Source organism: Eriocheir sinensis, chromosome 33 (genome assembly GCF_024679095.1).
Source record: "Eriocheir sinensis breed Jianghai 21 chromosome 33, ASM2467909v1, whole genome shotgun sequence".
Classification (NCBI taxonomy): domain Eukaryota; kingdom Metazoa; phylum Arthropoda; class Malacostraca; order Decapoda; family Varunidae; genus Eriocheir; species Eriocheir sinensis.
In genome coordinates this window covers 990,750-1,009,270 of record NC_066541.1, presented here as the reverse complement: position 1 = coordinate 1,009,270, position 18,521 = coordinate 990,750, and the positions used below count along the sequence as shown (strand labels likewise).

At 40.7% G+C, this 18,521-nt stretch overlaps 1 protein-coding gene across 4 annotated transcripts in view; it reads left to right on the top strand.

Annotated features, from left to right (window-relative positions):
* The window catches only part of LOC127006499 (spectrin beta chain-like), a 112,145-nt gene that overhangs the window by 77,428 nt on the left and 16,196 nt on the right, over window positions 1-18,521 (top strand). For 2 of the 4 annotated variants that reach the window (XM_050876439.1, XM_050876438.1), the window contains 2 exons: window positions 7,425-7,582; window positions 18,066-18,217. In XM_050876439.1, the coding sequence (XP_050732396.1) occupies window positions 7,444-7,582; window positions 18,066-18,217 (291 nt within the window). In that variant the 5' untranslated portion in view covers window positions 7,425-7,443. Of the gene's footprint in view, window positions 1-7,424; window positions 7,583-13,173; window positions 14,320-18,065; window positions 18,218-18,521 lie in introns of those variants that run through there. The other 2 variants (XM_050876437.1, XM_050876440.1) reach the window with 2 other exon arrangements.

Here is an 18,521-nt window from a genome sequence, read left to right as displayed (position 1 = left end):
AAGGCGATTTTTTTTATAATATTTTGTTACTAAATCCAGTACTTCTAGATTATCCATTATAACTTGAAAAACATTTGGCCACACTCCTTCAAATGATGTCTGGCTATAGTGTGGTATGTCCTTTGTAGTGTCAACAAAACGCTTTTTCTATTTAAGCATTGTGCGACTTTTTTGTAAAATCATAAACAACGATGATTTTTTTCTCTCTAAAAATTAAAATATTAAGAATAAGTATCCCAAAATAATCAGTTAAAGGAAAAAAAAAGTCTTATTGACGATATGGTCCATTCATTGGAAATTATTGTAAAAAAATATGAAGATAATTGGTCGATAAATGGTGGAGATATAATGGCTTGAAGTAGAAAACTTACCTTGGAGAAAACGGGCCGCGAAGTTGACAGACCACAGCGCCGCTCTGCTCAGAAGCCTCCTGGAGGCGCTTGTATCTTATTTTCTTTCTTGACTGTGTGTCCATTAGGTGGTCCTTTTTCTGTTGATCTTTATGCAGGATAGTTGTGTATTCTAGGTGGAAGTTGCTGTGGACGTATTCTGCAATGTAGTCCGCTGTTGCTTGAGCTGCAGCAAAGTCCATCCTACGTTTTGTTTCATTTATATGCTTGGGACAGTATCTCCCCACATGACTGTGCAATGACTCATTTGGGTTTTGTATTAAACATCTCAAGCATCTTGTCATTATTTCATCAGTCATACGGCGTTCATAAACACCTCTTACTAGGTCTACTTGGTTAGGTGGGAGTGAGAAAGTTTTTCTCCTTTGGCGAGTGCAGCCTGATAAAAACAGCAAGAATTTTCACTCTTTTGGCATAGTGTGGTCGTGCTTATCATCTGTGGAACTACAGTGATAAAATTATGACATTATTTCATCCTTTATCTTCTTCTCTGTCGTGTTTACTTTCCTCTTGATAGGCTGTGTGAAACAGTACTGTAGATGGTGAATTACTCTATCTGTCAGTCTATTCCTTCCACCCAAGACAGATTTTCTTCTCGTCTTACCACTGTGCTGCACTTTTCATATAATTATGTTTCCTTGCACAAATTTCTTAGTCCTGTAGCCTATCCAGTCTTTTAGCTACATGATTTTTACAGTCCTACTTACAAGCCACATTCTCACAGAATTTCACAATGTCCTCTTTTCTTATCATAATATACTTTGTATATGACTTTTTGGTCTCTGTTGAAGATAGCCTATCACTCTCCATAGAGCTTGTGGCAGTGCGCAAAGTGAAAGTCGCGTACGACCCAGCCGGCGAGCTGTTGTCGCCTGAGACATTTGTTTGTTCATCCTTACTCCTCCTTCGTCTTTCTTGCTTATGCAAGACTTTGCTTTTGTCTTGCATTGGAGGGTTTTGTCATTGTTGCTAAGTACTCAAAGGAGAGCTTGGGGGGTAGAAAACAAAGGAGTGCGTATGCCGAGGTGTAGCTGACGAGCGAACACCCTATATTTAGTTAGGCCTATGGGCCACTGAACGTCAAGTACACAACCGGAACCGGCGGAGCGTGTGGGAAGCCCACATGTTGACACTTGTCACACACACACACACACACACAAAAAAAAAAGTATTAGGGTTTGTTTTCGGGTGTAGAAGCTGAGATTATAATATTATGATGGCCATTAAAGAAAATGTCGCGCAGCACGTGGAAAGATTTAAAGATCCGCGCACCTCAGGTACTCAAAACAGGGGTACAGCTTTGAAATTCCTGACATATTGCCACGTCATTGAACTTTTTTTTTTTCCACGGGAAAATACAAAATCTGTACCGTATTATTCAAGAAAATGCCTACATTTACCATGCATCCCCCCCCTTAATGTATCTGTATATGGATATTTATCCGTTGACGCGCATTTGTGTATACCGGAAACCTGTGGCTCTGCACCGTCCTTTTATTCCTTTATCGTATGAGTCACGTCTGTTTGTGTAAAGAAAACAAATGAGCGAGGCAATTTTCTTCTTCCTCAATATTTCCCCACGTCAGTTTGGGGAACGAGAGCCTGAAATTTAACTCGTGCATTTCCACCTGCTGCCACCACTCGACTCGTGTGTATCATTAGAAATATATTACAAGAAATAACTATATTGTTGTTCGTTTCTTGCCTTAATGTGTTTCATGCTAAGTGAAGCAATACGCATTTTTATTTAGTTGCCAGGAAAGACGACACGTTTTATATCTTACGTGATGATAATATTGATACTGATAATTAATAACAATAATGATAACAATAATAATCATAATAGTAATAATAATAATTTTGCTCTGTTGGGCCACGCTACGTTGCGTTAGGTTAGGTAAGGAGCATTATTGTTTTTAAAAGAATATTGGTAGATTGTAAAAAGTCCATAAACTTTTATATATTTTTACTTACATCTGATGATCAGAATCAGAAGTACGCTCATACACACCTAACGTACATATAGCTACAGTATTAGATATTCGTCATCGTTAGATTATTCATCACGTTGAAAGTAACCTTCAAAATTAGTTTTGCGTAAGACAAAATCATTTTTAAAATTGCAGTCAGTAACAACTTTTAAAATACAGAACTTCTCTTTCTCTTTCAAATTATAGAATTTGGTATTGTTTGAGTACAATTCATAACACTTAAGCATAGATGTGAGAGTTCAGGTGTAACGCGGCTCTCACCTGTCCCCCTCGCCCCTTCACCTGGGCCCCCAAAACCTGTGCCGGCCATCCTCAGCTGACGTGGCCGTGACGCCACTTGTATAGGCGGAGGGTAAACATGTGTGCGTGGGGGAGGAGAAGCTTAAAGGGTGATGGATGTTACGGGCCGGATATAGACTCGGGATTGCTGACAGACACTTACAAACACAAAATAACTTAGAGACGTAAACATTCCCATATATTCTGCGTGTAAACATGGCAGGAAGCAAGGATGCGGCGTACCGTAAAGTTAGAGGGTAATGTAGTATGTCAGGCCTGAAATAGACTCCAGATTACTGACGGACGAACGCTGACACAACACACCTTCAGGGTTTAAACTTTCTCAGGAAGTATTGGACAGCATGGAGGAGAAAAGGCTTACTAAGGGGTGATGCATATTAGTGGCAGATGGATGATGATCACCGGCACATGAACAATAACGTACAATACAACTTCATATTGGTATAGTCAGACACTCATGTACATAGTGTAAATAATAATGAAAAGGCTTAGCTAGAGGTTGAGGTAGGAGTGTGTTACTTGCCAGAAATAAACTCGGGATTACCGGCAGACGAACACTTGATAAACATAACACCGCTTCTGGCTCGTATAAACACTTGCATAAGGAGCAGGGTTGGAAAAAAATCATGATTTTTTAATAAAAAAAAGTATTTGATTTGAATTTTTTTTTTTTTTTTTTTTTTTTTGCATTAACCTTTGTTTCATCTGATTATTTGTTTCAGTTTTATGAGGCCATTTTCTTGTATTAAACTTGGCCAGTGTTAAATGAATCCATAGTTTAATATACATTACCGAAGATAAGTTTTTCACTTAAAAATCATTAGTAGGACAAACTATTTTTTTATATATATATATATATATATATATATATATATATATATATATATATATATATATATATATATATATATATATATATATATATATATATATATATATATATATATATATATATATATATATATATATATATATATATATATATATATATATATATATATATATATATATATATATGAGTCGACAGAGTGACGGCGCCGCGTTCAGGAGGACGCGAGTTCAATCCCCGCCCGGTGCCACCAAGCTGGGATTTTTCAGCCGCCGCCGAGTAGCTTAAAACTACCCACATGCTGTCCAGAAGACCACCTATCAATCCGGACTCTAGATTCTAGGATTAAAGATGAGCTCCGGGAGGGCAGCATGAGCCAATGCAAGATGGGGCCACTATAAACACTCGCCTGCGCCAGAACGGGCTGGGCCGACCATCAGGCCCCACCGGGAAGAAGCCTTGGGCCGACCATCAGGTCCCACCAGGAAGAAGCCTTGGGCAGACCATCAGACCCCACCGGGAAGAAGCCTTGGGCCGACCATCATGCCCCACCAGGAAGAAGCCTTGGGCCGACCATCAGGCCCCACCGGGAAGAAGCCTTGGGCCGACCATCAGGCCCCACCGGGAAGAAGCCTAGGGCCGACCATCAGGCCCCACCGGGAAGAAGCCTTGGGCCGACCATCAGGCCCCACCGGGAAGAAGCCTTGGGCCGACCATCAGGCCCTACCAGGAAGAAGCCTTGGGCCGACCATCAGGCCCCACCAGGAAGAAGCGTTGAGCCGACCATCAGGCCCCACCAGGAAGAAGCCTTGGGCCGACCATCAGGCCCCACCAGGAAGAAACCTTGGGCCGACCATCAGGCCCCACCAGGAAGAAACCTTGGGCCGACCATCAGGCCCCACCAGGAAGAAACCTTGGGCCGACCATCAGGCCCCACCAGGAAGAAACCTTGGGCCGACCATCAGGCCCCACCGGGAAGAAGCCTACCAGCGCAACAGGCTGCGACGTATAAAAAAAAAAAAAAAATATATATATATATATATATATATATATATATATATATATATATATATATATATATATATATATATATATATATATATATATATATATATGGCTGAACAGATAGCGAGACGACCCCGCGTTCAGGAGGACGCGAGTTCAATCCCTGACCGGTACCACTGCTGGGATTTTTCAGCCGCCTCCGAGTGGCTTAAACTACCCACATGCTGTCCAGAAGACCACCTATCAACCCGGACTCTAGATTCTAGGATTAAAGATGAGCTCCAGAGGCCAGCATGAGCCAATGCAAGATGGCGCCACTATAAACACTCGCCTGCGCCAGAACGGGCTGGGCCATCAGGAGCCCCCGGGAAGAAGCCTGACCGACCATCAGATCCTCCAAAGAAGCCTACCAGCGCAACAGGCGACGTAAAAAAAAAAAATTATATATATATATATATATATATATATATATATATATATATATATATATATATATATATATATATATATATATATATATATATATATATATATATATATATATATATATATATATATATATATATATATATATATATATATATATATATATATATATATATATATATATATATATATATATATATATATATATATATATATATATATATATATATATATATATATATATATATATATATATATATATATATATATATATATATATATATATATATATATATATATATAAATTTAAACCATCAGATATTTTACTCTTGATATAACACTTAAATCATTTTAAATACAGTATATTTGATTTTGATTTAAATAATGATTTTTTTTTACCCTGATTTAACTCGATTTAAATCACTTGTTTTTAGTCATTTGATTTAAATCAAACAACCCTGATAAAGAGTGCTAGCATGAGAGAGCGTGAGGGAGAAGGGGCTCAGTATATAGGACCATAAATGACTCGGGATTGCTGACAAACACAGACAGACAAACAGTACGGCTTCAGAGTTATGTAGACACTCATAAGCAGCGTGTAAGCGGCCAGTGTGTAGGGACGGAAGGGTTAGTCGGTGATATACGTTATCTGACAGAAATAGACAAATAGTATCACACACACCCGTCATCATACACCCGTTTCGGCGGTTTGTATGTAGGCAGGCGATGATAACATTCATAGGAGTGAGTGTCCTTAGAGCCTCCACAATTTACCTTCTGGATAGACACACTGATACAATACAACTTTATAGAGTTGACACTAGTTTGTAGGTACACAGTTATTAATAAACCTTCATAATGTCCATAGAACTACCGTTGACTTCTTTATGAAGGGCTAACAAAATTCATCTCTAGGGTGCCGCAGAAAAGATGCGAGAGGGACAAACCTGATTTTAAGTGATACGAAGATTATTAAACTTTCATATACAAAACCTTGTTCATAGAACTTGTATATGCAGCCCCTGAACAGATGAACAGTATTGTGCGTAAACAGGGATAATTTAGGCGCACAGTCATATAGCATGCTGTCCTAAAGACCACCCATCAACCTGGACTCTAGAGGAAACCGTCCAAGTGAATCCAGAATGAGCTCCGGGGGGCAGCATGAGCCAAGAACAGATGAGAGAGAGAGAGAGAGAGAGAGAGAGAGAGAGAGAGAGAGAGAGAGAGAGAGATTCTTTCTCTCTCTCTCTCTCTCTCTCTCTCTCTGACTCAAAAGATATCTTCCCTGCTATTCTAATGTTCTCACTGTTCATTAATACTCCCGCTCCTTTGCAAATATCTATCTTTTCTACCTTTCTCCCGGTAACATTAAAATCATGCAAGAGTAAGATATTGACGGGCTGGATAGGGTGGGTGGGAGCTGAGGGTGGGGCGAGGGAGTGGGTGGGGAGATGAGCCACGCCCCGATAAGTGGGGAGATAAGCAACTCGCCCTCACCCTTCTCACCTCCCACCCTCCCTCATTTCTTTCCTCAGCTGTATTTCCTTCAGCGCAATGGCGATGCCGCAGCAGTGTTCAGTTGAAGATTCCGAAATTGTCATTTGGAGAAGTGTTTTGATACTCTCATTGAAAGAGTTTCAAGTCGTAGGTAGAGGTAAAGTTGGGGCATAGGACGCGTTAGCTGGGCGTGGCCTCGGTGCTCATGCAAAATGTTGGCATGACGAGACAGGAGGATTAAGGAAGGCTGTTCCACAGTTTACCAGCGAAAGGGATGGAAGGATGAATATGTTGGTTAACTCTCGCATTAGGGATTTAGATAATATTGGGATGAACGAGAGTAGCGAGTCGTGTGCAACGGGCTGCGGGAGGGGAGGAGGTGTGGTGTCATCTGCCATCCGGTATCATGAGACATCCCATCCTTATTTTCGCATCGCGGAACCCAAAATTTACTATCATAGAGTAAGTGAAGCATCTAAGTGTAAAAAAAGTACCAAGGAGGACCTAAAAAGCGATGCAAAGCGGAACAGGTCACAAGAAGAAGTGATTGTTGATATCCTAGTTTTATACATACATGCGTCGTCATTTGCATTTATAATAAAGTAAATAAACTTGGGTGGGACAGATCCCGACAAGCAGTCGACGAAAGACACGTTACTGTGTCGAAATTCATGTATGTATTCAGGATGGGATGTCTCACGATACCCGGATGTCTCATGAACCACAGGTGGCATGCAGCTAGCAAGTTCAGCAGAACAGGCAGTGTGTGTTACTATTTGTGCTTTCACAGAACTGAGTGAAGCTCGTTATGTCCCATACTTTAGAACGTTTTATCAAAGTTCCTTAAATTTATGTAAATTATTGACATTTTTATTTCATCATATGTGTTTGATTGATTGATTGATGTGTTTGCATGTAAGGGTTCTGAGCCAAGCCGCTGACAGAGACGTGTTTTCTTCACAGGGTCTGAGTCAAAAGGAAGATGACGACGGACATCAGCGTGGGGGTCCGCTGGGATCCCCTCAAGCAAGAGGAAGTGATTGATGAAGCTTTGATTGAATACGATGGTGGAAACTCCTCCTCCAGACTCTTCGAGAGGTCCAGGATCAAGGCACTTGCAGGTCAGTTCTTGGTGAGGAGTGGGAGGGAGAATGGGAGGAAAGAGAAGAAAAAGAAAATGAAGGAAAGTATAGATAAATAAGTGAAAAAGGAGGTAAAGTGAATAAGAGCGGGTAATATGCAGGGGAGTAGGTAGGAACTCACCTACTGAAACGGGCGTAAGCTACTCCGGTTGAGGTATATATGGGAATCGAGGAGGGTGCTGAAGCCCTCCAAAAAACCCTTCCCATGTCCTCACAATCCGTTTCCCTATTGTCTCATCAACACCAGAGAGTAGTTCAGCATGCTCTCGAAAGACAGATCCTCTCTTTCCACACCACACTACATTCACACAACATACACACCTTTTCCCAAAATTTAAATTTCAAAATGGCGCTAATTCACAATGCCTCGGAATCCCCGCCTGGGGGTGGGGAACACAAATTCCCCCAGGGAGGATTCCCCTTCTGGCTGCCGACTTGAGAGGTGTCTTGATAACTCCTCGACCCTCGTTCTTACCAATTTCTGCAACATTCGCGGTCTTGGTTCTAATTTTCATTCTGTGGAACACCATCTCTCCTCCTCTCAACCTCACCTTCTCTTCCTCACCGAAACACAGGTTTCTGAGGCTACTGACAGCAATCTCTACTCTGTTCCCTCCTACTATCTCTATCCTAAATTTCAATCCAAAACTGGATGATGCGCCTATGTGTGCAACGACATCACTTGCTCTCGTGCCCACGACCTTGACTTCAGAATTTTCCACCATCTGGCTAAGACTTCATTGTCATTCTATTACTAAATACATCTGTGCTGTTTATCTCTCACCTAACTCTACTAACTATGTAAAACTCTTTAACTACTTGAACTCTAATGTGGAGCACATCTTGACCCACTCTCCCTTCGCTGAAATCTCCATTCTAGGAGATTTCAATGTTCACCACCAGCTTTGGCTTTCATCCTCTTTCACTGACCAGCCTGGTGAACAAGCCTTCAACTTTTCTCCCCTCAACGATCTAGAGCAGTTGGTTCAGCATCCTACATGTATTCCCAACCATCTTGAAGACATGCCCAACATACTAGACCTCTTCCTTACTCAAACTATTCTCAAACTTACTCAAACTATTCTCTCCGTTGGGCTCCTCCGATCACAACCTTATTTCTGTATCCTGTCCTATCGCTCCTATACACCCCCTGGACCCACCGAAGAGGCGATGCTTCTGGCATTTTGCTTCAGCTCAGTGGGACGACCTGAGGATGTACTTTTCTGATTTCCCATGGAATGATTACTGCTTCCAGGAGAGAGACCCCTCTGTGTGTGCCCAGCGCATCACAGAGGTGATTGTCTCTGGAATGGAGGCACACATTCCACATACTTTCTCTACTCCCCATGCTAAAAAGCCTTGGTTTAATCACGCTTGTTCTGGTGCTGTCAAAAATAGAGAGGCAGCTCCCAAAAGGTACCAGAGCCCTCCCATGCCTGCTTACCATGATCTTTATATTTCTGCCCGGAATCGTGTCATATCTATTCTTCGACTTACCAAAACCTCTTTCATAAATAGAAAATGTCAAAACCTTGCTTTTTCTAATTCTTCCTGTGACTTCTGGCACCTAGCCAAAAATATCTCCTCCAATTTCACTTCTTCATCTTTCCCTCCTCTCCTTAACCCTGACGGCAGCACCGCCATCTCATCTAGCTCTAAGGCTGAACTCTTCTCTCAAACCTTTTGTAAAAACTCCACTCTGGATGATTATGGGCATATTCCTCCTACTCATCCCCCCTCTGACTCCTTTATGCCTGTTATAAAGATTCTTCCAAATGATGTTTTCTGTGTCCTCTCTGGCTTCAACTCTCAGAAGGCTTATGGACCTGATGGAGTGCCTCCTATTGTCCTTAAAAACTGCCTCCGTGCTGACACCCTGCCTGGTCAAACTCTTTTGTCTCTGCCTATCAACATCTACCTTTCCTTTCTGCTGGAAGCATGCCTTCATACAGCCTGTGCCTAAGAAGGGTGACCGCTCCAATCCTTCAAATTACCGCTCTATAGCTTTACTTTCCTGTCTAGCTAAAGCTTTTGAATCAATCCTTAACTGGAAGATTCAAAAGCACCTTTCCACTTCTGACCTTCTATCTGATCGCCAGTATAGGTTCCACAAGGGGCGTTCTACTGGTGATCTTCTTGCTCTTTTAACTGACTCTTAGTCATCCTCTCTTAGCCGTTTCGGTGAAACTTTCACAGTTGCGCTAGACATATCGAAAGCCTTCAATAGAGTCTGGCACAAGTCTTTGCTCTCTAAACTGCCCTCGTACAGTTTCTCTCCTTCTCTCTGTTCCTTTCTCTCCAGCTTCCTCTCCGGACGTTCTATCTGTGCTGTGGTAGATGGTCACTGTTCTTCCCCTAAACCTATCAACAGTGTTGTTCCACAGGGCTCTGTCCTATCACCTATTCTCTTCCTGTTATTCATCAATGATCTTCTGTCCATAACAAACTGTCCTATCCATTCATATGCTGACAACAGAAGACCCTCTCAACAGGAATTACAAGACTCTAAAGCAGAGGCTGCAGAACACTTAACCTCAGACCTTGCTATCATTTCCGATTTGGGTAAAAGGAATCTTGTGGTCTTCAATGCCTCAAAAACCCAGTTTCTCCACCTATCAACTCGACATAATCTTCCAAACACCTATCCCCTATTCTTCGACAACACTCAGCCTTCACCTTCTTCAACTCTAAATATCTTCGGTCTATCCTTAGCTCAAAATATCAACTGGAAACTTCACATCTCCACTCTTACTAAATCAGCTTCCTCGAGGTTGGGCGTTCTGTATCGTCTCCGCCAGTTCTTCTCCCCCGCACAGATGCTTTCCATTTATAGGTGCCTTGTCCGCCTTCGTATGGAGTATGTATCTCACGTGTGGGGGGCTCCACTCACACAGCTCTCTTGGGCAGTGGAGTCTAAGGCTCTAAGTCTCATCAGCTCTCCTCCTCTTACTAATTGTCTTCTACCTCTTAAATTCCGCTGCCATGTTGCATCTCTTTCTATCTTCTAGCGATATTTTCATGCTAACTGCTCTTCTGAACTTGCTAACTGCATGCCTCCCCCCCTCCCGTGGCCCTGCTGCACACGACTTTCTACTCATGCTCATCTCTATACTGTCCAAACCCCTTATGCAAGAGTTAACCAGCATCTCCATTCTTTCATCCCCTTCACTGGTAAATTCTGGAACAGTCTTCCTTCATCTGTATTTCCTCCTGCCTATGACTAGACCTCCTTCAAGAAAAGTGTATCAAGACACCTCTCCACCAGAAATAGACCTCTCCTTTGGCTACTCTTTACTGTTATCTATTATTGGGGCGGCGAGCAGCTTTTTATTTTTTTTTTTTTTTTTTGAGCCGTGCCCTTTGATGTAAAAAAAAGAAAGAAAGGGAGGAGGTTGGGCAGGGTTGATTGAAGATAGGGAAGGGTGATTTATAAATAAGGTGAGGCAAATATGGGTCATGTGTTATACCCTTTTTATTTTCATCAGTGGATTGTGGTTATTGGGCCGATCTTGGGTTAGATATGGACAGGATAAGATCGGTAATGGTCAAATCGGGCATCTTGAAGCAAGGCTGGATGGTAGGGTGGAGGGGTGACCCAGTGACAGGCAGTACGGGTGTAGGACGAGGCTGGGTGTGGCTGTGTTGGATGGCGCATGGTGGTAGGGTGGCTAGGTAGGGTGTGGCTGTGTTGGGTGGTTTATGGTGAGGTTGGGTCTGGCTATGTTGGGTGGTGTGTGGGGGTAGGATGTGACTGTATTGGGTGGTGTAAGGAGGTAGGGTGAGGCAAGGTGTGGCTGTGTTGGGTAGCATGGAGAAGAGTCACTTTTGGGTGTGGCTGGTCAGCTGTATGGGATGAGGTTGGGGAGAGTGGGAGGTAGAATGGTGTTGGGTCGGGTCACCCTTGTGTGGTTTGGTGGTTAAAGAAAAGAAGGAGGGGAGGGTATGGTGAGGTTAAGGGTAGGGTTGGGTTTGGAAGGAAGGTAAAGGAAGGACATGGCTGGAAGGGAAGGGAAGGGGTAGTGGTGATAGGTGTGCTTTTTGTTGACATATCATATTTTATGTTAAAGACTTCAGTCTATCAATGAGATTTATGTAAAATATTAATGTGCTTCATGAAGCTTTAGGTAGGAATGGGATTGTGATAAGAAGTGTGATTTTTGTTTAATATTCTCATCTCATCATATTCATGTATCAAAATCAATAATATAATTATGGACACATTAAATGAGGGTTTACTATTTAATGAGAAAATACTTCCATTGATAATTTAATATGTATGTTATTGTACACATTAATAAGACTTTACTAATCAATATAAAAATGACCCAATTTCTTGGGTAATATTTCCTATTGTTACAAGATTATCAAGCAAGTTCAGCAGTTACTATTTTAAGTGTCTGTAATGCTCATTTAGCTGCCAGAGGTTATGAAAATTTATTACTTGTTGATGTGTAAGCTTTGCTTAATGTGTGCAAATAAAGCTTAGATGTCAGCAAAGACTCATCAAGTTAATCCTCTTTGCAGCCAATCATTTTGCTGTCATCTCATGATGTGACAAATTGATATCATTTCATAGAAAGTCTCATCTCTCTGAATTGATGGCTGTGAGGTGATAAATATTTGTATGATGTATATGCATATTCATTTGAGTGGCGTGTTTCACTTGACAGACATTTTGTAAACATGTAGACTAACAGAAATCTGTTAAACAAATTTATAAAACTCCAGAAGGTTTTGAATCAAACTGTATTAGTGTGCTCCTTACAGACAACTATGGCAGTGCACTAATTTTATACACTCTTTTTATATATATATATATATATATATATATATATATATATATATATATATATATATATATATATATATATATATATATATATATATATATATATGTATATGTGTGTGTGTGTGCGTGCTTATGATGTGAACAAATGTAAAATTTTGTAGCTATACTTATAATTTAATATTGTAATTATTTCCATTTGCAGTCTATGTTAAAGTTAGACAAGTATTGATAGAGAATGAATCATGGTTTACTAAGTGTGAGGAAAGTTCAGTGCAAGGAACTGCCTTAGTTGTGTGAGAGCTGTTATCTTAACTGTTAAGATAAAAGCATTAATTCATGTGGATGAGTACCCAAGCGTGTGTGTGTGTGTGTGTGTGTGTGTGTGTGTGTGTGTGTGTGTGTGTATTTACCTATTTGTATTTACCTATTTATAGTCTACAGGGCCCGAGTTAAGCTTTAATAGTCCCATCTCCATATCTACATTCATCCAGCCTTTCCTTCATTTGATGGACACTGTGTGTGTGTCTATGTCTGTGTGTGTACATGTGTGTACATGAGGTGTGTCTGGTGATGCAAAAGCTATGCCTTTAGGATTTTTACCATTATGGATATTTTATCATGTAAAGTTTGGGTATCTTTCCTTGGTTGTGTTATTGGCCCAGATTCCAAGGCTCACATTTTTAACAAAGTGTTGAGGATTGACAGAGCTTATCTTCTTGAGTATCTGGTAACTGTGAGATAAGAGAGATCAGGCAGGATAGTTCTCCCTACCATCAGTACCCACTTAGTGTTTGAAGTGAGAGAAAGTGAGGAGAGAGGGTTATGGGTTTTCTCTATGGCACTGCTGTTATCACACCAAACATCCTGTCTTGAGGATGCCAGTGAAGCCTTGACTCTGTTGATGTGTTGAGTGTGTCTGGTGATGATGAAAACATATGAAAGTGGATTGATTATACACCCATCTTATCACATAGATTCTGTAGGTAACGTTATATTTTAATCAAAATGGAGAACCAGAAAGCAAGAAAAAGTTCAAGCAGCTCGCGGAGTAGCAGCAGCAGCAGCAGTAGCAGTGAGGAGACATTTCAGGAAACAGAAGTGATGGAAACTAGTCAAATGGAGCAGCAATATGGCAAGGAAGGGGAAACCTGGAAGGAGTCCCTTAGCCAGGCATGGAGAAATTCCCTTGGAGAAGTGGATGAGGAGCATCACAATGGCCATGTGGAGACCAGCAATGCCAATGTCCAGCCCTCAACCATGCAGATGTTCCAAAGTGAAGCAGTGACTTCTGCCCAGCAAGAATTACAAGAATTATTACCCAAAAGTGAAACAGTGACTTCTGCCCAGCAAGAATCACCATTGTCCTTACCAAAAAGTGAAACATTTACCTCTTATGTCTGTCAAGTGTCCCAAGAATCTGTGTCCAAGAGTGAAACAGTAACTCCATATTATGTCCAGCAGAGCCAACAGATCCAAGAGTTATCAAGCAGCAGTTCAAGGATTCGTGTCTCCTCCAGCAGCTCATCCCAAGGTGCTGCTGATGGCAGCAAGGAGCAAGTGAGAAGCAGCAACAGGAGTACACGAAAAAGTACAAGTGAATGCTCAAGCCAGGAGTCTGATGGGGATTCATTTAGTAGCACTCCTGTGTCCCCTGTGAGCAGCAAGCCACCAGCAATCCAGCACATTATAAAGGAGTCATCACTGTCCTCAGGCAGTAGTATTGTAGGCAGAGATCCTCCTGTCTCTGGCAATGAACCGGTCCTCAATGAGATTAAGTTTGAGCTCACCAGTTGGCCATCCAGAACACAGTCCATCCGCATGGTGAAGGTAAAGGCGCACAAGCCCGCATCCCAGACCTTGAGCCATGACTCCTCAGTGCAGGGTATTTACACTGGACTCATGGAACGTCACATTAAGGAGCTCAAAGGTAAAGGGTTTTTTGAGCTCATTACTTCCACATTTTTATGGTTACCTAAAAGTAAATTTTTATATTAAAAAAAATTCATGTAAGTATTATCCCCTGATATCTATCATATTGAGAACTTTTGTAACTAGCAGAATTCTGTACTTCTTGAGCTTACTGTATATTTTTTCATTATGCTCTTTTTTTTTCTGTGTGTACTGTGAGTGAGAGCATCATGGCAGATATATTTTGTGCTGTGCATTGGGTCGTACAGAAAACCATAAAGTTATGGTGCTGAGTTATTGTATTGATGTTTGTAAAGGAAAAAGTACAGTCAGGAATGCATCTGGAGTTTTGGCAGGCCCTTTAGAGGTAGGAGAGGTGTATGCATTAATTATTTGTTTTCTTCTGGACAGTTCAGTAGTCCCTCCATATACACATTTTTTTTTTTATGCACGGTTTTGGTTATGTATGGTTCAGCATGAAAGAAAGTTAAATATAAAATTATTAGAATTATTATAGCCTTTTGGAGGATAACTGACTGCCTTACCTATCAAATGAACTCAGAAGGCTGAAGGTGGATATGGTGGGACTCTGACGAGGAGGCCTTGCAGTGGCGAGATCAGTGGGGGGGGTACACCTACTACTGGTCTCGCGTGAGCAGTGGTGCTTGTCTTAATTAAGGGAACATCTATAGGCATCTCCGGCCAATTCCAGTCATTTGTGGTTGAGATTACTCTAGCAGATGAGTGACACCTGTCTTCCGCTATTTGTTGGGGTTAGGGTACACAGATCCTGTTGAATAGCAAATTTCTGTGAATGTTTGGTGTGCCGGCCTCAAAAAAAGCTTCTAGACCCCCCACAAATAAAAGTACTGAAAGCAGTTTTACACAGCATTTGTTACTTAAAACAGCATGAAATATTGAAAATTGCATCATTCATCAGCTTTACGTACCATAAACTGTACTCTAATTTGCGTGAACTTCTTACAAATATCTAGTTAAAGTCATAAAGTCTCTGTCATTTTCTTTTTTAACATCTGACATTTTCTTTTTAACATCATATGCTTAAACATTTAATACCATCCAAATTATTTACTAGCAAATGCTGCTTTTTATTAAAATCAAGTAATGAAAATATGAAATCCTCAGAAAGTCTTATAGCGGATTGGCTAGGCCTACAGTGTTAAGGACCGCTGTTGTTGTTGTTGTTGATACCTGTGCAAGGCAAAGATCCAGATCTTCAAGTTTCTTGTGCTCCCTATTTTACTCTATAGCTGTGAAACATGAGCACTGATTAGTGACTTGGAAGAGGCAGATTGATACCTTTGGTAATAATAAAGCAGAACCTTGGGATATTGCTAAAATAACTTGTGTCTAATAGGCAATTACTCCGTGAGACTGATTTGAGCCCATGCATGGTCTATGAATACCAACTCCAGCTATGTGGGCATGTGGCACACTAACCATAAGCTGACACTGCTCCCTGGGTTGTTTCTGTAAGCAACAACCCCGAGTGGAGGAGACCAAGGGAACGCCCACGGAGTTCATAGCTTGAGCAAGTTGATAGATCCTGCCATGAGGTACTTGGGTACTTGGGCAGGGAAGGGGGCTTGCACGGAGACTTGCCTAAGGGAACCCAAGGATTTGGCTTTGTATCGAAGGTAAGGCAACGCACCCTCCCAGCGTATGCCTCCATTGATTGATTGATTGATTGTGTCTCTAATCTTTCGTCATTTTACAAAAAGATGTAGCCTACTTAGTGACAAATTGGGACAAAAACTTATAATATATCTTGGTTTTAGTAAAGTAAACCATTCACTGAGTGCCTCACTAAAGACTTTAAGTAGAATGAAATAGAGGATAAAGTTGTGAAGTGGATCAACCCATAGCTTAGCAATGAGATGCAGAGAGTGCAGGTATACTGGGATAAATCAGATTGGGCTTGAATTACTAGTGACATCCTATAGAGATCAGTTTTAAGTTTGTTTATATTTATCATATGTATCAACGATCTTATCACTGGTTATACACTAGTAACATAAGCAAGTCTGTTGATGACACAAAAATATGAAAACTACGTAATCAGTTCAGCAAACAACACTGGTACTTCAGGAGGAACTAAATGGCCTGTATGAGTGGGCTATCAAAGGGATGGTGCACTTCAACATATACAAATGCAATGTCCTAAGTGTAGGTAAAAATGAGGCACCTAATACAAAGCTAGGCTGATCACCATAAATAAGAAATGCAAGAAAATACGATCAGAGTTTGGCGAATTTTAAGGATATTATTCTGATATATTTTCTGAAAATTCACCTTAGGTCTTTCCTTCATTAGCATAACCCCAGATCTGTGCTTAGTCATTTTTTACAATAATATTATGAGAAGCAAAAATTTGCCTGCTGCAGCTGGACCGATAGGCTAACAAAATATGATTATCATTATCATTAATATTATGGTTTTAGTATCTTACTAAATCTGCCAACACCTTTGACCACATATGCATCATGCCTGTTGTGACATGAAGGCTGAACATATGTCACCTTAACCAGATTCTCAACCCAGTTGCAGGCTGATTCTTTGAACTTTCTTATTTTCAGCATATAAATGGATAGTATAGGAACACTTTGGTGTGTGTAACTATGTCAGTATCTTGGCACTTAGTCTGGTATAGAGCTATATGCCTCAATAACCCCCTAAGTAATTGCACTTTAAATAACAATTCTTGACCACTCCAGCTGTGGATGGGATATGGGTGTACATATGAGCTCTGGCCTTTAACCCAGTAATCACTGTATTACCAGCAGAAATTGCGTAAATAGTCGTGGGTTTTACATCTAGAAGTGTAAGCATTCAGAGCTCAGAAACTATCCTTAAATTGTTAAACCTTATCTTGATTGTGATGTTCAGTTTTTGGTGCCTACAGAAAGGATATAAATTTCCTTGAAATGGTTCAGAGAAGGGTAACAAAAATGATCCAAGGACTTATGAACTTACTGTGAAGAGAAAGACTAAGAACAGACATAGACTACGAGGTGATTTAATTGAAGATATTACATGGATGAAGAGCATTAATAAGGGTGATTGAAGTGAGGAAATTATTCTAAAAACTTGTAAAAACATTCAGCATCTGGTTTAAGTTGAATAAATTCAAGTTCAAGATGAAATTGTCAAGAATGGGTTCATGAACAGGGTGGTGAATGAGTGGAATGAACTGAGCAGATTAATTATGTAGTTGAGGCTAACATAGTTGAAAACTTTTAAAAGGTTAGAAATATTTATGGATGGACAGGAAATATGGTGAATAACCCACTCAGGAGCTGCCATATGTTAACCATTTGGCCTCTCATAGTCTCCTTATATCTTGTGTATCCTTGTTTAAAAGTCTGAGGTAAGGGAATGGTATCAAGATTGAAGGAGGTTGCAATTGCAATTTAATTCTTTCATGCCCATCCTTCATCACTGCCCTTACATTTGATTCCATTTGTTTCGGTCACATTTTTCTCATTTTTTTCATAGTTTTTCCATACTTTCAACTTATTCATACCACAGATCCTCTCTAGAAAGAATCCCCCTTATTTCCCATTTATGATTTGGTTCAACTCCCCATCACTTCAAATATTTTATCAAGAGAGCATTTAATTTTGTACTTCTTTCATTTTTCACCATCATAAAATTCACCTCCATAAATGGATTGCCATTTTATTGTACCTATACTTTTCTGAAACGTGCAGAAAAATTATACCTGCTGTATTCTTACTTATTTAGATGAACGAGAGAGTGTCCAGAAGAAGACCTTTATGAAGTGGGTCAACTCGCACCTGGTCAGAGTCAGCACACGCATCGGTGACCTCTATGTTGACCTTCGGGATGGCAAGCAGCTCATCAAACTGCTGGAAATCCTGTCAGGGGAGCGCCTGGTAAGTGTCTGAAGGCCTCCTCATTTTAGACTAGCCAAAAAGATAAAGACAAAGAAGGAAAGGAAAAGCTACCTGAACAGTGTTTCACTTAAGGCAATGTATTTATTTTCTCAAAATTCATTATGAATATTTTTGTTTTTATTTGTTACTTGTTACGGTGTCAGAGGGTCAAGGTAAAAAAGTTATGAAAATAAATGCCATTTGCTCCTGAAATGCTTGCCAATGGACCGTATTGGCTATACAGGCAGTGCCACATGTGACCACTCAACTCAAAGCTGTCCTTTCTATAGAGTTCAAGTTATAG